Source organism: Ananas comosus, linkage group 18, assembly GCF_001540865.1.
Source record: "Ananas comosus cultivar F153 linkage group 18, ASM154086v1, whole genome shotgun sequence".
Taxonomy (NCBI): Eukaryota; Viridiplantae; Streptophyta; class Magnoliopsida; order Poales; family Bromeliaceae; genus Ananas; species Ananas comosus.
The window spans coordinates 2005169-2024135 of NC_033638.1; the positions used below are offsets into that span (position 1 = coordinate 2005169).

The window sequence follows — 18967 nt, forward strand, 5'->3', positions numbered from 1 at the left end:
ACACTGCACGCTGAAACTAAAACACGTCCAATTCCCCAATCTCGGGCTCGTTTGTGAGGACTAAGATTTGTGCTATGCAGATAAACCCTTCGTTGATGATATTTTTGTGTGTAATTTAATTACATAAGCACTCGTCAAGTTTCTGAAGAAAACGAGTTAGGATGGAGAAGTTATGCGACATGTACTAATTACTTAAAGTGCATAGTAACTCCGATTTTTCGGAGAGGCCAATTAGTAGAGATGGCTTTTGATGCGTATTGGCACTACAAGAATATTATATATTAGTGGCGAGTAATGTCGCCACCATATATATATAAGTTGCCACCTTTTTAAAAGGTGGCGATTTTTAAAGTCGCCACAAGCTGCCACCGAAAGTGTTGCCGCTAAATGAAATTGTGGCGACGCATGAAAAATCGCCACCTTTTTTAAAATAGCGTGGCGACATTTTATCGCCACGAAATATGACTTTTAGTGGCCATTGCTAGCCGCCACCTTATTAAANCCACCTTATTAAAGATAGAGTGGCGACATATTGTCGCCATCAAATATGACTTTTTAGTGGCCCTTCTTAGTCGTCATTTTTTATGGAGATAAGATGGCAATACATTTTCGCCACCAAATATTACCTTAAGTGGCAACCATCACAGTCGCCACCTTAATTAAAAATAAAAATGCAACTTTTTGTCGCCACCAACTGTGCAATAAATGACCACCAATAATAAAAAGGTAATAAACTAAATATAAAAATATACAGCTCATATTTTATAAACAGAACATATACAAAATAACAAACAAAATATTAAAGTAAACAAAGTTATTATTTTAACAACAATTTAAAAGGCTAATTGACTTCTAATTCACAACAGCTTAAAAACAAAATAATAGCAAAGTCAATTTAAAGGTAATAGAGTAATAATATTCGATATACAATTCAACATCATTCCTAACTCTCTCAACTTTAAAAATAGAAAATATTTAAAAACGATAAAAAAAAAATGCTTCAGCTCCTATTTCAACAGCAATTCATTTCCTGCAACAAATAAAAGAAATAAAAGAAAAGTATATACATTAAACAATCTACAACAAGTTAGAATATTTTTTGCATAGTTGGATACACAAACAATTTGTCTTTTTGAATTTTTGATTTAATGAATTATTAACAAAATAGACAATTGTCAAAACTATGTACATGCATGTTCTACTCTCATTAAGGGAAAAAAAAAAAACAGACATGGAAGAGAAGTAGAAAAAGGGGGAATAGATCATAGGTGCCAGCAAATCAATTTAGCAACAGTTCATGTTGTTATCATGCCCAAATTCAACATAAACAAGTATTATGCCAATTCGATCATTATTAGATAATGTGTGCTTGTCTCTCTGCATTTAAATACATATGCATACAAACATAAATAAATACGGCCATTACACATAACCACCAATTTACACACATGCATTGATGCAAAAATGCGCATGGATTAAAGGCATGCACAGAAACAAGCATGCTTCTACGAATATGTTCCCGTGGAGAACTAGATCGTATATTAGAACATATATTATATCTGTCATGTGACATTCATGCATTAAGAAAAAATTTACAAAGCATACAAAGAGAATCCACAATAAAATTGGCATGGCAGAACAATTCTCCAAGCTAGTAAGACAAACACGGTTAAGGCATACATGAGTAGGAAATTCCCGACCAAGAAGTATGTGTACAATACAGAATGAGTAGTACATTCAAAACTGGAAAGTATAAAAAAAATATTGAAAATCATCAAAAACAAAGAAGGTCAAAATTGCATTTTTCAATGTCCCATTAGAATTGCAGCAACAAATCATACCTATCAATCACATCTTTTGTGCAAGAACAGTTAGATTGTTCTTCTGGTTGACGGGTTGGCCGCGGATTTGCACTGTAGGCGGCCTAGCATTACCCATGGCCGGTTGGCTCGCCATCCTGAAATTAGCATCAGGTAGTTTTGGACAGTTAATAGTGGAACAAATTATTAGCATATTGATTTGGCAAAAAACAAGGGGTACAATGTATGGATTGCTCCTCTAGTATCTCGATATAGCAATTTGTACCCTGAACTTCAACATATATCATTCAAGTCCTGACCGCATGAAAATCTAATTTTTCTTATTTCCCCTTATAGACACTATATTATCCCATTTCCTATATAATGACGACTAACTTATTTTAGTTTACTTTAAACAGGGTCAAAAGGTCAGCTTATGAAATGACTATGCACAAATTTATTTTAGTTCAAGGACTCTATGAGAAGTCCAAATGCTGGAATACTACATGTGGATTCATCTCCAAATATAGGTCAGTTGGAAGTGGGTCCCTGAACTACTCATTTCTTCAATTTGAACCCCTCAACTAGCGTATTCCTTGAAACCAGAATAACTCCATAGAACTAATTAAAGGACTCTGAACCATTCTAGACAGAACTTTCGGAAACTTAATAAAATATTCCATGACCTAACCAAATAATCTGAAACTACTTCAAAGGGAAGTGTTAAATTCTGAAGGTCTTCGAGGATTTTCTCAAATCTAACAATGAGTTAGCTAGGCAATTCACACCCCAAGATTAACAATCTATAGTTCAAGAATACATCTTTGTGTAACAATTATGGGTAAAGTGCTCCACTACTCCCCGAACATTCAGCCAAGTTTCATTTTGTCCTTGCACTTTCAATTTTGACGTTAGGGTTCCCTAAACTCTTCAAAGAGTTTCACTTTTAATCCTCACACATATTTACTATTGGAGGATAAATTGTTGCCTACACCCAGTGCATTTGTACATCTATGCACCATACATTTATTAATTACTTTTTCCATCGCATATTTCAACCCTACCATCCACTGATTTATAATTTTTCTCTATATAAGAATTGGACCTCTGGAATGAAAGTATGAATGGATGAAAAACCAATGAATTCATGGTGAACAAACAAATAGATGAACTAAGTGCTAGCGATAATTACTCTAAGGATAAATGAAACATTGTTCAGAGTTTAGGGACTAAATTGAAACCTCACCAACAGTTTAGGGTCTTGAAAGTCGAAATCAAAAGTTTTGAGGACCAAAATGAAAGTTAACTCAAAAGTTCAAGAACAGGTAATTCAATTTACCCTTATAATTATTACACAAATCAGGTATTTCAGCTAGTAACTTAATAGTGCAGCTAAACATAGGAATAATTTCTACAAAATAAAACTTGCTTAGCCGGTGCACCTATATATTCTTGATAGCAGCTGTCATGGCCATGAAGGCCTGTTCAACATTAGTGGCATTTTTTGCACTAGTCTCCATGAATGGAATGCCAATTTCATCAGCAAATGCCTGAAGGGGACAAAATAATTAAATAAACATCAAAATTAATACTCCTAACAAAGAAAAGAGAAGTAGAGACACCCTAAATAGCATATATCTCATGCATAATACAAAATCCTTTTGCATCGCTTTCTACCAAAATCTAATTAAAACTAGCAGAAAATTGAGAATTGAACAGGCCAGCAATGACATTAACTGTTAAATATACGAATGAAAAGCAATTAGTTGATTAAGAGTAGATTTTGATTAAGTCAAGATATTTCAATAAGACCTTTCAAGAGGGAAATTTAAAAACTATGAAACTCTAATTGTAGGCGGATAAAATGGATTTCTAATCAAGTTATTTTTTCATTTTTGCAGTTGGAGGTGGTTTCACTTTTTTAACTGAAATACCCAAGTCTCATTATATCTACATTAGTAACTTATAACAAGGATTCTTGACCTTTTTGATGTTAACGATGTGTAGAGCAGAAAAAGGATGAGGGAAGAAATTGAAATTACCTTAGCCGTCTCATAAGACACAACTTTGTTTGTTGTAAGATCACACTTGTTACCCACAAGAAGCTTGTTGACATTCTCACTTGCATAACGGTCGATCTCATTTAACCATTGCTTTACATTATTGAAACTCTCTTGGTCTGTCACATCATACACAACCTGCAATTCCAGGATCAATACCATGAAATGTTTCGTGGGGATTCTTGATCAGTAGGCATATGATTAAAAAAGAGATAATGTACACATACACCCATGAAAAAATCTGAATACTTGTATTTTCTTCAAAACTTGATTTCTTAGATATATATTCCTTCTCTTAAAAAAGTGTACCTCTCGACTGAAAAATGAGGTTGAGAAATAGACTTTCATTAAACATGCTTAAAAGCATTTTTTATACCAGCCTAGCTTCTATATATATATATATATATTATATATATTATATATATATATATATATATATATATAAATGGTACACGGAGGCCTCCGTGCTATCGATAGATATACAGCCTAAGCTCTATCCTGAGCATGGAAGCTGCATTGTTCCTTACACACCAGCCTTGAGTAGAGGTGACAACAGATCAAATAATGCTCAATACACTTCTACAAGGCATAGATATATTAAACGGACACCACAATTCAATACCATCAATCTAAATATAGATACAGATATAAATGTGCAACAAAATGCATATTAAATGGTTAGGGTATGAATATGATATGAATTAAACACTAAACGAATGCAGCTACAACTTGGATATGAAAAGGAACATGAATACAAATCAAACCAGTAACTCAATTATATATCTATATATATATATATATATATATATATATATATATAAAAGAGTTGCCATAAGATTTCGTAATACTTTGGTGCAGCATGTGAGAACAAAGAAGTACTAATACTATGAAACTATAATCATATCAAACAACTCAAGCTCAATTATGTAGAGCAGATATAGAAATAAACAACAATGTACAAAGAGACAAACAGTTGTATACCTGAAAACTCCGCCTGTGCTCCTCGAGGATGATCCGGAGGAGCGATGCGAGCCGCAAGACCATTTTGCGGCGCCCGAGGATGAGCGAAACGTTGAGGAACCTTACGAGGAGACGGAGCTGCTTGTGCGTGAGGGCGACCTCGGAGGCGGTGGCGGCGGCGGCGGAGGGGGCGTCGCGGAGGTACTCGCGGTCGAGGACGGCCTCGTAGAAGACGAAGGCCTCGGCGAGGTAGGAGGAGTCGCTGGTGCGGCGGTACTAGCCGTAGTAGAGCTGGGCGATGCGGTACGCGATCTCGCCCACCTCCCACCGCCGTATCCCGGCCTCGGTGAGCGCCGCGCGGTGCTCCTGCTGCATCTTCCACAGCCGCGTGTAGATCTTGAACGCCTTGTGGGGAAGTCCCCATCGTCCCTGAATCGAAGAACAAGAAGAAGAAAAAGAAGAGGGATCGAATTAGGGTTCGGGGTGAGAGGTTTGGGGGAGGTAGGGGGTTAGGGTTTACCGATTGCGGTCGTGGGAGGGGCGATCGCGGACGCGGGAGAAGCGGCGATCGGCCTTGCCGACGAGGGACCGGAACTGCTCGGTGATGGGGATGGCGCTGTTGTTGCTCTGCGCCATGGACGAGGAGAGGGTGGGGAGGACGAGAGAGAGGAGGAGGAGGAGGAGGAGGAGGATGCTAGGGTTTTTGGGTGGAGAAGGGGAAAAAAGGAAAAGAGTTGGGAGGGTGAAGAAGAAGAGGAAGAGGAAGACGAAGATGAGGAGGAGGAGGTCGACGAGCGTGAAAGGCATCGGGTTTCGGATTTCGGGTATCGGGTTTCGGGTTTCGGGTTTGAAGAATTTGTTTAACCGCAATGGCATCGATTTCGATTGGGTTTAATTTAATTTAATTAACTAATAATTTAATTTAATTTTTAAATTTAATAAGTTAATTTTTAAAATTTAAAATTTAAAATTTAATTTAATTAATAATTTGTAATTTATTTATTTATTTATTTATTTATTTAAGTTAAATTTAATTAATTTTTAAAAAATAAATGACAATAATTAATAGGTAAACACTAATTAATAAAGCTCTTGAATTTAAAAATTCAACTAAATTAACTAGAATAAAATAATCAAAAGAAGTTCAGAGGTGTTAATCAAAATAAAATTAAAATTCATAAAGCAATTTCAAAATGATCTGATGTTGAAAGTGTCTCTATACATTTTCACCCTCAATTTTTAACAACTATAGTTTTTTCACCTTCACTATACATTATTTTGATATAAACGTTTTAAATATTTTATTTTTATTGTAATTTTATTAATAATATGCGTCAATTTTTTTTATCATCACTATAGCTAACCAAATAGTGGCAAAAAATTAGTCATTCAGTGGCGAAAGTAGTATTGCCACTTAAAGTTAATTAATTGGTGGCTAAATTTTTTTATCGCCACTTAAAGTTAATTAATTGGTGGCAAAATTTTTTTATCGCCACTATAGGTAACCAAACAATGGCGATAAAATAATCATTTAGTGGCGAAAGTAATATTGCCACTTTAAATTAATTAATCAGTGGCAATATTTTTTATCGCCATCATAAATAACAATTTAGTGGCAACAAAATAATTATTTAATGGCGAAAGTAGTGTCACCACTTTAAGTTAATTAATCGGTGGCCATTTGTTTTATCGCCACCATAGATAACCAAATAGTGGCGATAAAATAATCATTCAATGGCGAAAGTAGCATTGCCACTTTTAGTTAACTAATCAGTGGCAATTTTTTTTATTGCCACAATAAGTAACTATATAGTGGTGACAAAATTTATCGCCACATTATTTTTGCCACCAATACTGTCGTTTCTTGTAGTGTGGACTCCGTTCATAGTGATCCAATAGCTCGTTCTCGACGGTTCGACTATCCTGGACCCAAAAAATTGACGGAATTAGATTTTGAGGCACGATTTTCGAGAAAAAGGGGGTTTATTGGATTTACATATATATATATATGTGTGTGTGTGGGGGGGGGGGGGGGGGGGGGGGGTTTGGAAAATTGGAGAGCGGATGAGTTTCGTCGCAAATCTACGACCAAAGCTGATGAAACAAAATTGTAGATTTGATGCCCCAGTCGTACTGAACGCGCTTGCGTGATCCGATCGGAAATCCGATGGACGGATCTCCGGGAATCGCGAGATGTTCGCTGAGGGGTCGAAATTGGCAAAACGAAAAATCTGCGAAAAGCCAAATATTTTATGTACCGTTTTGCGTGATTTCGAACATCAAGGTGCTTGTGCGCAAAATACACGTGCCAGCAGGGACTCAGCTGAAAATAATTAGGTATGGGGTTTTATCTGCAAAAGTGCACATGGTATATTAGTGGCAGCTAGGGTTTCTATGCATGAAACCCTAGATCTAGCCGACCCAGCTCCCCAGCTATGCCATAGTCAACATCAGCAAGTCCCTGCCCTTGCTGTGCGCGCACCCTAGCCGTCGGTGAGCGTCCCCGGCCGCCGGAAAAGCTTGGTCGGCCTCTCCTCCATCATCTTCTCTACCTAACCGCCACCCTTCTCGACTTTTTATCTCGAGAAGTCGCCCACACGTGTCGGGCCTCCATCCCTAGGCCGAGACCGACCTCCGGCACCGTTCCCGCCGGTCCCCCTCCATCCGCGCGCGCTGCCAGTGTCTCTTGGGAGATCCGCGGCCACCCGCAGTGTAACATACCGAAACTCGGTAGAGAATATCGAACTTTGGTCAAATTGACTAAAGTGTGCGAAAGGAATAGTTGGACAAAGTCCATTTATCATTCCAACAATGTTGGAATGGTTAAAGTTGAGTTCCAAGGGAGTTGGAAAGGTTTTAGCGTTGCTCAGCGCGAATTAGAATCGAAACAATGCGAGATTGAGGTTCGGGAGCATTTGGGTGTTTCGGTGCGCGTTGGACGCGAAAACGGAACCCGAAAGGCCATGTTGGACCATGGATGTGAGGAAATGAATTCTCGAAATACGAGGATTAGACTTCATGCAGAACCAACCAAGGGTCGTGTTGGTGAGCTTTGGAGAAGCCAAAGATATTAAAATCACCAAAAGTGCATTGAAAACGAGTCCACGAGAGCAATTGGTGCAAAATCTGCACTGGAGCAAAACTGCTCTCGGGGACCGGTCCCTAGCAGGGAGGGACCGGTCCCATCGGCGGATGTTGCGGGGTTGCGTGAGGCAACCGGTCCCTGGCAGGGAGGGACCGGTTCCCGAACGTGATCCGAGCGAGAAAGCCAGAAATTTGGCTAAGTCCTGAAAATATTGCTCTCGGGGACCGGTCTCACAGGCAAGGACCGGTCTCCCGAGGACCGGTCTCTCTGGGAGAGACCGGTACCCGAACGCGTGACCCTAGCTGAAGCTCTCGGGGACCGGTCCCAAGTCGGGGAGACCGGTCCCTCCGCGCGCAGACAGCCCAGTGAGGGCAGTGTACAGAGATGAAAGGTGAGGGGCTTTTATGCAAAATGGCCTTAGTTAGAGGGGTATACATGGGAGATCACTCTCTCCCTCTCTCAGTTCACTCTCTCTCTCTCCCTCTCACACTCTCTTGCTCTCTCTCTCTCTAGAAAGAAAAGAGAAGAAGAAGAAGAAGAGGAAAAGAGAAGGAAAAGAAGGAAGAAAAGGAAGGAGAAGAAGAAGGAGATCAACAAAGGGAAGCTTTTGGACCTCTCCTTCATCCTCTCTTCTCTCTTTGAAGCTACAACAAGAGGTAGGCTTCTAACCCTAGCTATGAAATTTGGGGTTTTTAGGTTTTAGCTCTTTGGATGGGATCAAATGGATCTCTAGTACCATGAATAGAGGGATTAGAGCTAAAATCTACGGTTTTGAGATGGGTTTAGCTTGATGCTAACCCTAGGGCACCAAAATAGGGTTTTTGGTAAAGTATGAGATTGATCTCATTTGAGGCCTTGTAAACCCAATTGCTAGGTAACGAAGCGCGGGGGCGAAGTCGGAATTTCGATTCGCCGAGTGGGTCAAGAGCTATCGGCAAAATAAGCCGATTGGGAATCATTTGGACCAAGAAAATCGAGGCTTCGTCGTAAAGAACGCCGAAGCGCATTTTTAGAGCCTCCGTATACACAGAAGGTGGGGGGTGTCATCCCGAAACATCCGGGTTTCTTTTTATGTCTAAGTTAATTATATTGATCATATTGTGCTATAGGAATAGTAATTGTACATTTCCATTTCCTTGCATGCTTTCTCGGTAGTGTAGCGGGGTGAGCTTGACACGTGGACTAGGATAGCATGAGGATTGGGTCTTGTGACATAGAATCCTATAGCGGCATAAAGAGCCGAACTTAGACATATGATAGCCTAGTAGAGTGGCATTGAACTAGTGTAGTAGAAACACTAAATTGAAACGAGTGGCATGTCAACTAGTAGAAAACTTACTACAATGACCGAACGAGTGGCATCGAGTCTAGTGTAGTAAACTTGACGTGAACTTAGGGATAGTTGAGATCCCGGCATCTAGGATGCATTGTATATTGTGCAGCAGAGGCACATTGACCCTAGTAGACAGGGTATCCTCTTGTGAGGATTGGATCATACTCACTAGTCTGTTTTTGCTTGTCGGTGGTCGCTCCACCGAGGCACGAGTCTCCGGAGTACTTCACTAGGGGCAGACGTAGTTGTCCCGCAGACGGTCTCGGTGTGCGAGTGCAGTTTCTCCTCACCTATGAGATTGAGAGTGAGTCGAGGGTTTAACCTACGGGTTAACCAAGTAGATTGGGTAATAAACATGAAATGCATAGTAGACTTGCATTATTACCTTGAGTAGACATAGTGTATGTGGTAGTTTACATTACTATGCACCTTTATATACTCATGACATGACATTAGCATGATAGTAATTGTTGCATGCATTATTATCATTGATGGCATGATAGAGTAGTTGCAGTTCATTTTCTATCTATCTATATATCTCTCTATCTGTGCCAGCTTAGACCTAGTGGGAAAACCGGCGGCGTCGGCGGCCGAACCCACTGGGAACTATATTTATATAGTTCTCACCCCGTGTGGTTTTGGGGTACAGGTACGCACAGAGGCCAGTCAAGCGAGGACCGCGGCAAGGGCATAGCGCCCTAAGTGAGTTTAGCTAGTAGCTTTTTCTTTATGCATTAGAGTACCCTCGTGTACTAGATGATGTTTTGGATAGTTATTAAAGAGCTACTTGTATTTTGAGGAAAACCTGTATTTACATTTTGGAAGATGGAAATGTAAAATATTCAAATGATGTAAATGTTGAATGGTTGTAATAGTTAGACTATCTCTCTTTATACACTTGTATCTACTTGTGGTTCTTGCTCTTAGATGTATTGCACTTGTGCATCGTGTTGATCATGTATGTTATTTAAGCATTCCCTGGGCGCTTACTTGTACATGATCTGGGTGTTTAGCCTTGGGCGGGCAGGAGAGGTGCTGTCCGTTCGGCGGTCCGTCCGGCGCGCCCGAACTGTGCCAAATTGGTAGTGGATTCAGGGCGGGGCGTGACAGTGTTGGTATCAGAGAGATTAAGAGCAAGTAAAGAGAGAGTCTAGGATGGACCTAAGAGACCTTAGGACGGTGAACCCTAGGATTGTGTAGGTACGTGAGAGAAACGTGAACCTATGTCGGTTGAGGAAGAATCCGATTAGGTCGGATCGAGTATAGATCTCTAGTGTGGCTAGAGATAGATCCGAGCGGTGTTAGTTCCGAGCTCGAGGAGTTTTTGTTGGCGGCCGACAACACGACGCTAAGAGTTCGAACTAATACACTTATGTACTTCCGCTTATAGCGGAGCTGAGTCGCGTAATATAGTGTATGCGATGGAGTTAAGTGGGTTAATGGCTAACCCAATTGTTGCGTTGCAGGAGATAATGTCCCCAAGACGCTACGTACGTAGGTCCGTTCCGGCACCATCTCCTGATGTGCCCGAGGAAGCCGGATCTAGTGAGGTACAAGAGTTGCGTGCGCAGGTGTCGGCACTAACCGGCATTGTGCAGCGCCAAGAAAGTCGATTCGAGCAGCTCCAAGGGCTTATGGAGCGGCATTTTGCGGCGGCAACTGCAGCTGCGACTGAGGGTCGTGATCCGCCCCCGCCTCCAGCTCGTGCGCCTACGGCGGCTGAGGGTGAGGGCATTGCGGCAGTTCCGGTGGCGGCACGTCCTCCGCCGGCGAGCGTTCCTCCGGCGGCGTCGGGTTCTACGACACCCGATGCGACGTCATTGGAGGCGGAGAGGGAGCGCGCACTTGCGGCTCTCGAGAAGTTCCGAAGGTTTAATCCACCGACCTTCGAGGGGGAGAAGGTCGAGCCATGGATGGTTGAGTCGTGGGTGGACTCAATGGAGACCTTGTTCGAGGACCTCTACACCTTGGAGAGGGACAAGGTCTACCTCGCCACTCACTGTTTGGAACGAACGGCGAAGGTTTGGTGGAAGCGAATCAAGAGGAACCGAGCTTCCGACCTTCCGCCGTTGACGTGGGAGGAGTTTCGGGGGTTGTTCTATGTCAACTATTTCCCCGATAGTGAGAAGAAGAAGCTTCAAGAGCAGTTTCGAAAGCTGAAGCAAGGTAGCCGCACGGTGGCGGAATATGAGCGGGAGTTCTCTCATATCATTGACTGCGTCCCTGACGTAGTGCGGGATGACAAAGATCGAGCCGATTGGTTCGAGCGAGGGCTCCGGGCTGATATCTACCGGGCGGTGCACATTTTGAAGCTCACTACCTTCGCGGAGGTGCTCGACAGAGCGTTGTGGGCGGAGCAAGAAAACGCTCACATCCGGAAGGAGCGAGAAGCGTTCGAGAATGACGGTGGTAAGAAGCGGGGCCAAAGTAGTTCGGGAGCTCAAGCCAAGTCAAGGAAGCCCCCGAAGTACCCGCGAACGCAATCCAAGGGCCGCGGACCGCAGTGGTGCACAATCTGTGGTGGGAACCACGAGCCTAGGACGTGTGATCAACGGGAAGGGAAGTGCTTCACGTGTGGACAGGCGGGCCATATCAGCCGCCACTGTCCAATGAGGGCTTCGCCTGCCCCTTCGGTCGCGTCGGCTCCGACGACTCCGGCGCACTATGGAGGAGTCCCACCTGCTGTGTCATCGGCTGGACGTGCGATGGTGCCACGCCAACCTGAGGCGACGAGATCGGCTCCGAGCCGGCGGGTGTTCGCCGCCCAAACTCAAGCCGAGGAACCTGCTGAGGCGGAGGATCGCCATGTTCTCGCAGGTATGGTTTTAATTAACGGAGTTCGCTCCAGGGCTATGTTTGATACAGGTGCTACACATTCATTCATTAGTAGGTCATTTGCACGCATGCATGACATAGAACTACAAGAGAGTAAAAGCACTTGGAGGGTATCGGGCCCCGGACGTGATTTTATAGTCCGTATGGAGTGTTCGTCTTGTCCAGTGCGGTTGGGCGATTGGATAATGCCTATCCGTATGTTGGTGTTCAAGAAGTTAAAAGACTTCGACGTCATTCTAGGGATGGATTGGCTCTCGAAGTACTATGCAACTATTCACTGCAGAAGTAAAGTGATTACGTTTCGCGAACCGGGCCAAGAGGAGTTCACCTACCGGGACTGTAGAAGCTCGCGCTTCGCTGCTATGGTGTCGGCGACGAGGGCGAGGAAGTTGATTAACAGCGGTTGTACGGCCTACTTGGCGACCGTTGTAGAGGCCGAGAGGACGACTCCGGCACTCGAGGAACTATCTGTGGTCCGAGAGTTTCCTGATGTGTTTCCCGCGGAGTTACCGGGGATGCCACCAGACCGGAAGATCGAGTTCGTGATAGACTTGGTTCCAGGAACCGCGCCTATCTCGAAGGCTCTGTATCGGATGGCGCCGGAGGAATTGAAGGAATTGCGGGATCAATTATTGGATCTCCTTGATAAAGGGTTTATACGGCCAAGTGTATCGCCGTGGGGAGCCCCGGTCCTATTTGTGCGAAAGAAGGACGGATCCTTTTGACTCTGCGTAGACTATCGCGAGTTGAATAAAGTTACGATCAAGAATAAGTACCCGTTGCCGAGGATTGACGATCTGTTTGATCAGTTGCAAGGGTCTCGGGTTTATTCAAAGATTGATCTACAATCCGGTTATCATCAACTCAAGATTAAGCCGGAAGATGTGCAAAAGACCGCGTTTCGCACGCGGTATGGACACTATGAATTCACGGTCATGCCGTTTGGGCTTACTAATGCCCCGGCAGCGTTCATGGACCTAATGAACCGTGTCTTCAAGGAGTACTTGGACCGATTTGTCGTGGTCTTCATAGACGACATCTTAGTCTATTCTCGTAGCGACGAGGAACATGCCGAGCATTTGAGAATCGTGCTTCAAGTCCTTCGGGAGGAGAAGCTATATGCTAAGTTTAAGAAATGCGACTTTTGGCTCCGAGAGGTTGCATTTCTTGGGCATCGTATCTCCGAGGTCGGAGTATGCTGTCGCAGCCCAAAAAGGTGAGGCTATCAAGGATTTGGCCTCGGCCCTTGACAACCGCCCAGAAGGTTCGAAAAGAGAGCTTCGTTGTTTAGCGGGTTATTATGACGGTTTGTGGAGGGATTCTCGAAGATCGTTGGTCGCACTTACTCGCTGACTCGAAAGGCACCAAAGTTCATTTTGAAATGACTGAGGGTGCGACCAGTTCAAGAGTTGAAGGATAGATTAACTTTCGACTCCCGGTGCTGCTACGCGTGCAAGATGAATACTTTGTGGTTATACGACCGATCACAATCGTCTTAGGGTGTGTTGCCTAGATGCAGGGCGGGAAGGTGATGCTTAATGCGTCCGCGTCAGCTAAAGAACTATGAGAGAGAACACCCTTTCACGGTGGGGAGTGTTAAAAAGCAAGGAGCCTGCTTGGAGAGCACTTAAGTTGCCGCCTATAGTGTTTGCCTCTTGCAAAGTTGCTGGTGACGGCCAACTGACCGTGTAAGCGCCGATGCTGGCGGTTGCGAGATACTACACGCGACCAAGTAAAGTACTGGAAGAGCAGCTGTTTCATTCAGCAAACAAGAGAAGGAGCTGCACATGCGGGCAGGAGAGAACGGTGTTGAGATTGCTAAAGAGACTGTTTTTTGTGGTTGTCACCGGATCAGTGACGAATCATCATAGTATGCTGCCAGTGCGCCGGGATATAGAGCAAACATGTGGCCGACGCACTTACAGCAGTCAGGTGAGAATCTTGCTGATGTTGGAGTTACTAGCATCAGGAGCTCTGCGGGAGCATAGAGATGGAACGATTGGTGGATCTCCGAAGTGGATAGCTCCGCAGAAAGTCCGATTCTATGCTTACGGCTCTCGTTTGTCCGCAACCGGCTTTGTTTGGAGCAGATCATGATTGCAGAGCCTGCGGACGGCCCGAATAGCGTCAGGCAAAAGAGGTGCGGTGCGAGACAGGAGCAGTGGTGACCACCGGTGATTTCAGTGTCAGACTGCCCGAGGGTGGCGCTTCGATTTCGAAACCGATTGGTGCGTACCGAAAACACTGATGGAGGTCCGGATAGTGTGGATTATCACCTATCAAAGAACGCAAATGCGGACTCTATAGCATTTCACCCGGCAGGACCGGAAGATGTACCCGCGATCCTGAAATGCAGGTCTGGTGGCCGGGTATGAAGGCTGTGTTGTTCGCTATGTAGCGCAGTCGCTTCAGTGTATCCAGCAAGTCGAAGCTGAGCGCCGGATTTCTCATGCGGGAAAGCTCCAAAGTCTACCTATTCCCGTTTTGAAATGGGAGAATATCGCTGATGGACCTTCGTGGGTCGATTCCCCCGTTCGACGGGTGGCCACTGAGCGATCTGGTGAACTTGTGATCGTATGACTAAGTCGGCCGCACTTCCTACCCGATTACACCACCTGGTCGGCGACAGGTTAGTCGCAAGGTGTATCTAATGAAGTTGTGAGGTTGCACGGGGTTCCAGAAGCGAATTCGTGTCAGATCGAGACCCCGCGTTTACCTGTATCGCACTTTTGGGGAAAAAAGAACGCCTGCAGAAAGCGCTTAGGCACACGGACTCGATTCACACCGCGTTCATCCTCAGACAGATGGAACAGTCGAAAGGACTATACAAATTCTGAGGATATTTGCGGGCGTGTGTCATTGACTACAAGGTATTGGCAGACCATTTGATGGATGGCCGAGTATCGCCCTACAACAACAAGTTACCAAAGCTAGCAAATTGGGATGGCAACCGTCGATGGTCCTATATGGACGGAAGTGCCTCGATCCTCGACTAATATTCATGGACGTGATGTGGGTGAGCATCGCGCATTGGGCCAGACGTATTGCGAGAGCGCGGAAGAGAAGGTCCGCGTCTTGCTCGGAGAGCTACTTACACGGCACAGGTGATGGCATAAAGAGCTATTGCTGACAAACACGTAGAGATTTGTAATTCGCGTATAGCGCCCGCGCGTTTTTCTTGACAGTTTTCACCCTATGAGAGGTGTGAAACCTTCGAGTTGCGGGGAAAGCTAAAGGCCCCCCGATATATCGGCCCTTTCGAAGTGTGGAACGTGTGGGGCGGTAGCATACACAAAACAAATAAAGATCTTCAGTTACCGGCCTGAAGCTCGCGAGAGTGACATGATGCTATTCCACGTTCTAACCTTTGCAAATCATGTCCACTGACATTCCGGAGCCCTGTGATGTGCATTACGGATACCGGCCGGACTACAGGAAATCTAAGTTAATAGGAGTTCCCGCGATGATCATTGCTCGGAGAAGTGGCGGAAATGAGAAGTCGTGAGATTCCCTATGTGAAGGTTCGTCGTGACCAATCACCGTTACGATCGTGAGACCACGTGGGAAACTCGGAGGAAAAGAGTGAAAGGCCACTATAACTCATACCTCTTGTTACCGAAATGACAATAAGGTATGAGTTGATTAAGCTTAGTGTGGGGAAAATGTTTCGTTTCGAGCACAGAACTATCATTTTGTAGGAGGGGAGATGTGAGGCAAAGTGACACTTCTCGCCAATAACAGGATTAACTCATGCAAACCGACAAGGTCGTGTTGTGAGCTTTTTGGAGAAGCCAAAGATATTAAAAATCCCAAATGCATTGGAAACGAGTCCACTGAAGCAAATTGTGTGCAAAATCTGCACGGACAACAAAACTGCTCTCGGGACCGTTCCTGGCAGGGAGGGATTCGGTCCTATCGTCGGATGTTGCGGCGGTTGCGTGAGGCCAACCGGTCCCTGCAGGAGGACCGGTCCCGAACGTGATCCGACGCGACGAAAGCCGCAATTTGCTCTACGTCTGAAAATATTTGCTCTCGGGGACCTGGTCTCCACGGCAAGGACTGCGGTCTCCCAGGACCGGTCTCTCTGGGAGAGACCCCCGGTAGCCAGCGACAGCGGACTCCGAGCTGAAGAAACTCTCGGGGACCGGTTCCAAGTCGGGAGACCGGTCCCCCCTGCGCCAGCCAGCCCAGTGAGGCAGTGTCACGGAATAAAAGGTTGAGTGGGCTTTTAGTGCAAAATGGCCTTAGTTAGAGGGGTTATCACATGGAGAGTCACTCTCCTCCCGTCTCTCAGTTCAACTCTCCTCTCTCTCCCTCTCACACTCTCTGTTGCTCTCTCTCGCTCTAGAAAGAAAAAAGAAGAAGAAGAAGCAAGAAGAAAAGGAAGGAAAAGAAGGAAGAAAAGGAAGGAGAAAAGAAGGAGATCAACAAAGGGAAGCCTTTTGGACCCTCTCCTTCATCCTCTGCTTCCTACTTTGAAGCTACAACAAGAGGTAGGTCTTCTACCCTAGCTATGAAATTTGGGTTTTTGGTGTTAGCTCTTTGGGATGGGATCGTAATGGATCTCTAGTACCATGAAATTTAGGGATTCAGAGCGCTAAACTCTACGGTTTGAGCCTGGGTTAGTTGATGCTCACCCTAGGGCACAAAATAGGATTTTTGGTAAAGTATGAGATTGATCTCATTGAGGCCTTGTAAACCATTGCTAGTATACGAAGCGCGGCAGGGGGCGAAGTCGGAATTTCGAATTCGCCGAGTGGTCAAGAGCTATCTGGCAAAATAAGCCGATTGGTGAATCATTTGCACCAAGAAAATCGAGCGGCTTTCGTCGTCAAAGAAAGCGCCGATAGAGCATTTTTTAGGCCTGCGCGTATAATCATGAAGGTAGGGTGTCATTCCCGAAACATCCGGATTTCTGTTTTAGTCTAAGTTAATTATATTGATCAATATTGTCCTATAGGAATAGTAATTTACATTTCCCTTTCCTTGCAGCCTTTCTCGGTAGGAGCGGTGAATGCTATGACACGGGACTAGGATAGCATGAGGATTGGGTTTTGTTACATAGAATCTATAGCGGCATAAACGAGCCGAACTTGGACAATATATGCCTAGTATAGTGATTGAACTAGTGTATTAGAAACACTAAATTGAAACGAGTGGCATGTCAACTATAGAAAACTTACTACAATTCCGAATCGAGTGGCCATCGAAGTCTAGTGTGTACCACCTTGAGCGTGAACTTTAGGATAGTGAGATCCCGGCATCTAGATGCATTGTATTATTTGTGCGGCCAGCAGGCCGCACATTGACCTAAGAGACAGTACCTCTTTTGAGGATTGGATCATACTCACTATCTGTTTTTTGCTTGTCGGTGGTAACGCTCACCGAGCACCAGTCTGCCGCCGAGTACTTCACTAGGGCCAGACGTAGTTGTCTCCGCAGATGGGTGCTCGGTGTGCGAGTGCAGTTTCTCCCACCTATGAGATTGAGAGTCAGAGTCGAGGGTTTAACCTACGTTAACCAAGTAGATTTGGGTAAGTTAACATAGAAAAGTGCATAGTAGACTTGCCATTATTACGCTTGAGTAGAGACATAGTGTATGTGTATTTTACTTACTATGGGCACCTTTATAACTCAGTGACATGACCTTAGCATGATTAGTACATGTTTGCTCATTATTATCTATTGATGGCATGATAGATGTATTGCACCTTGCATTTCTCTATCTATCTATATATGTCTCTATCTGTGCCAGCTTAGACCTAGGAAAAACCGCCGGCGTCGGCGGCCGAAACACTCCACTGGGAACTAATATTTATATAGTTCTCACCCCGTGTGTTTGGGTACAGGTACGCACAGAGGCCAGTCAAGCGGAGGAACCGCGGCCAGGCAATAGCGCCCTAAGTTAGTTTTAGCCTAGTAGCTTTTCCTTTTATTGCATGAGTACCCTCGTGTATCTATGATGATGTTTTGATAGTATGTAAAAGCTACTTGATGTGAGGAAAATCTGGTATTTACATTATTTGGGGAAGATAAATGAAAATTAATTCCGAATGATCGCTAAATTGTCTACGGTGTTTAAAATTTAGATCTATCTCTCTAACCACACCTTGTACTACCTTGTGTTCTTGTCTCTTTAGATGTAGTGCACTTGTGGCATCGTGTTGATGATTTTTATGTTATTTCAGCCTATTCGCCTAGGCGCACCGTTTAACTTGTACATGGATCTGGGTGTTTTAGTCCTTGGACGGGCAGAGAGGCTGGTCGTGTCGGTAAGCGGTCGCGTGCCGGTGCGCGCCCGGGGGACTGTGGGCCAAATTGTAGTGATTTCGGGGCGGGGCGTCCAGATGGATTAAATCCGGGCATAAGCGTGATGAATAAGAATGGTTGAGCCACCTGCGAAACATTCTGCGTAACATGTTTTGGGGGTCTCGTGCGCATTGTGGATGAATCTTACCCCAAACAGAGCGTGATAAACAGCTAAAACGGGACAAAGCGGAGAAATGCTGAATAATTGCCGCTGTTAACCGATGACGGAGACACCATGTACCGGTACATATTGTAAAACACCGAAACAGCAACTCTCGGTTTGCCTTCTATGGGAGATCGTGTTTTACCTCGGTGAAAACAAAAGTGTACCGTACATTTGGCGTCGGCAGCAAAAATTAGTCTGCTGGCAGATTAGTGGTTTTTGGGGGGCTTGGTTGCTATTGTTGCAACCACCTATAAAAACACGTCCAACCTCCCCCTTTTTGTCTCAGCAGTAACAAACGAAACGCCTTCCTCTCTCGTCCATTTCTTCTCCCTCTCTTTCTCTAGACAGCTCTCTACAAGCTCAAGAGAGATGGAGGAGGAGTTAGAAGGTGGATTTTGAGATTAGATGATCAAGAAGTCT

At 44.5% G+C, this 18967-nt stretch overlaps 3 protein-coding genes across 3 annotated transcripts; 1 reads left to right on the forward strand and 2 right to left on the reverse strand.

Annotated features, from left to right (window-relative positions):
- On the reverse strand, window positions 3242-4903 carry LOC109724207 (ras-related protein RABD2c-like). Its single transcript, XM_020252948.1, has 3 exons — window positions 4841-4903; window positions 3842-3997; window positions 3242-3349 (listed from the first exon to the last, which is right to left on the reverse strand). The coding sequence occupies exons 1-3, from the start codon at window positions 4901-4903 to the stop codon at window positions 3242-3244; spliced, it is 327 nt and encodes a 108-aa protein (XP_020108537.1).
- Window positions 4846-5712, reverse strand: LOC109724463 (putative protein TPRXL). Its single transcript, XM_020253300.1, has 2 exons — window positions 5340-5712; window positions 4846-5248 (listed from the first exon to the last, which is right to left on the reverse strand). Exons 1-2 carry the CDS (start codon window positions 5693-5695, stop codon window positions 4942-4944), a joined length of 663 nt encoding a protein of 220 aa, XP_020108889.1. The 5' UTR covers window positions 5696-5712; the 3' UTR covers window positions 4846-4941.
- Window positions 11175-18428, forward strand: LOC109724208. The gene is made up of 4 exons (XM_020252949.1): window positions 11175-11434; window positions 11579-12054; window positions 12238-12545; window positions 18261-18428. The coding sequence occupies exons 1-4, from the start codon at window positions 11175-11177 to the stop codon at window positions 18426-18428; spliced, it is 1212 nt and encodes a 403-aa protein (XP_020108538.1).

What these genes read in the sequence shown, in the direction of transcription:
- LOC109724207 (XM_020252948.1), bottom strand. Translation starts at nt 4,903, where the DNA reads ATGGTCTTGCGGCTCGCATCGCTCCTCCGGATCATCCTCGAGGAGCAC. An exon ending in AGCACAGGCGGAGTTTTCAG is followed by an intron (nt 3,998 to 4,840) that starts GTATACAACTGT and finishes CTGGAATTGCAG; the next exon opens with GTTGTGTATGATGTGACAGA. An exon ending in TGTCTTATGAGACGGCTAAG is followed by an intron (nt 3,350 to 3,841) that starts GTAATTTCAATT and finishes TGTCCCCTTCAG; the next exon opens with GCATTTGCTGATGAAATTGG.
- LOC109724463 (XM_020253300.1), bottom strand. Translation starts at nt 5,695, where the DNA reads ATGCCATTGCGGTTAAACAAATTCTTCAAACCCGAAACCCGAAACCCG. An exon ending in CCCTCCCACGACCGCAATCG is followed by an intron (nt 5,249 to 5,339) that starts GTAAACCCTAAC and finishes TCTTCGATTCAG; the next exon opens with GGACGATGGGGACTTCCCCA.
- LOC109724208 (XM_020252949.1), top strand. Translation starts at nt 11,175, where the DNA reads ATGGAGACCTTGTTCGAGGACCTCTACACCTTGGAGAGGGACAAGGTC. An exon ending in GTGGCGGAATATGAGCGGGA is followed by an intron (nt 11,435 to 11,578) that starts GTTCTCTCATAT and finishes GGTGCTCGACAG; the next exon opens with AGCGTTGTGGGCGGAGCAAG. An exon ending in GGATCGCCATGTTCTCGCAG is followed by an intron (nt 12,055 to 12,237) that starts GTATGGTTTTAA and finishes CGTCTTGTCCAG; the next exon opens with TGCGGTTGGGCGATTGGATA.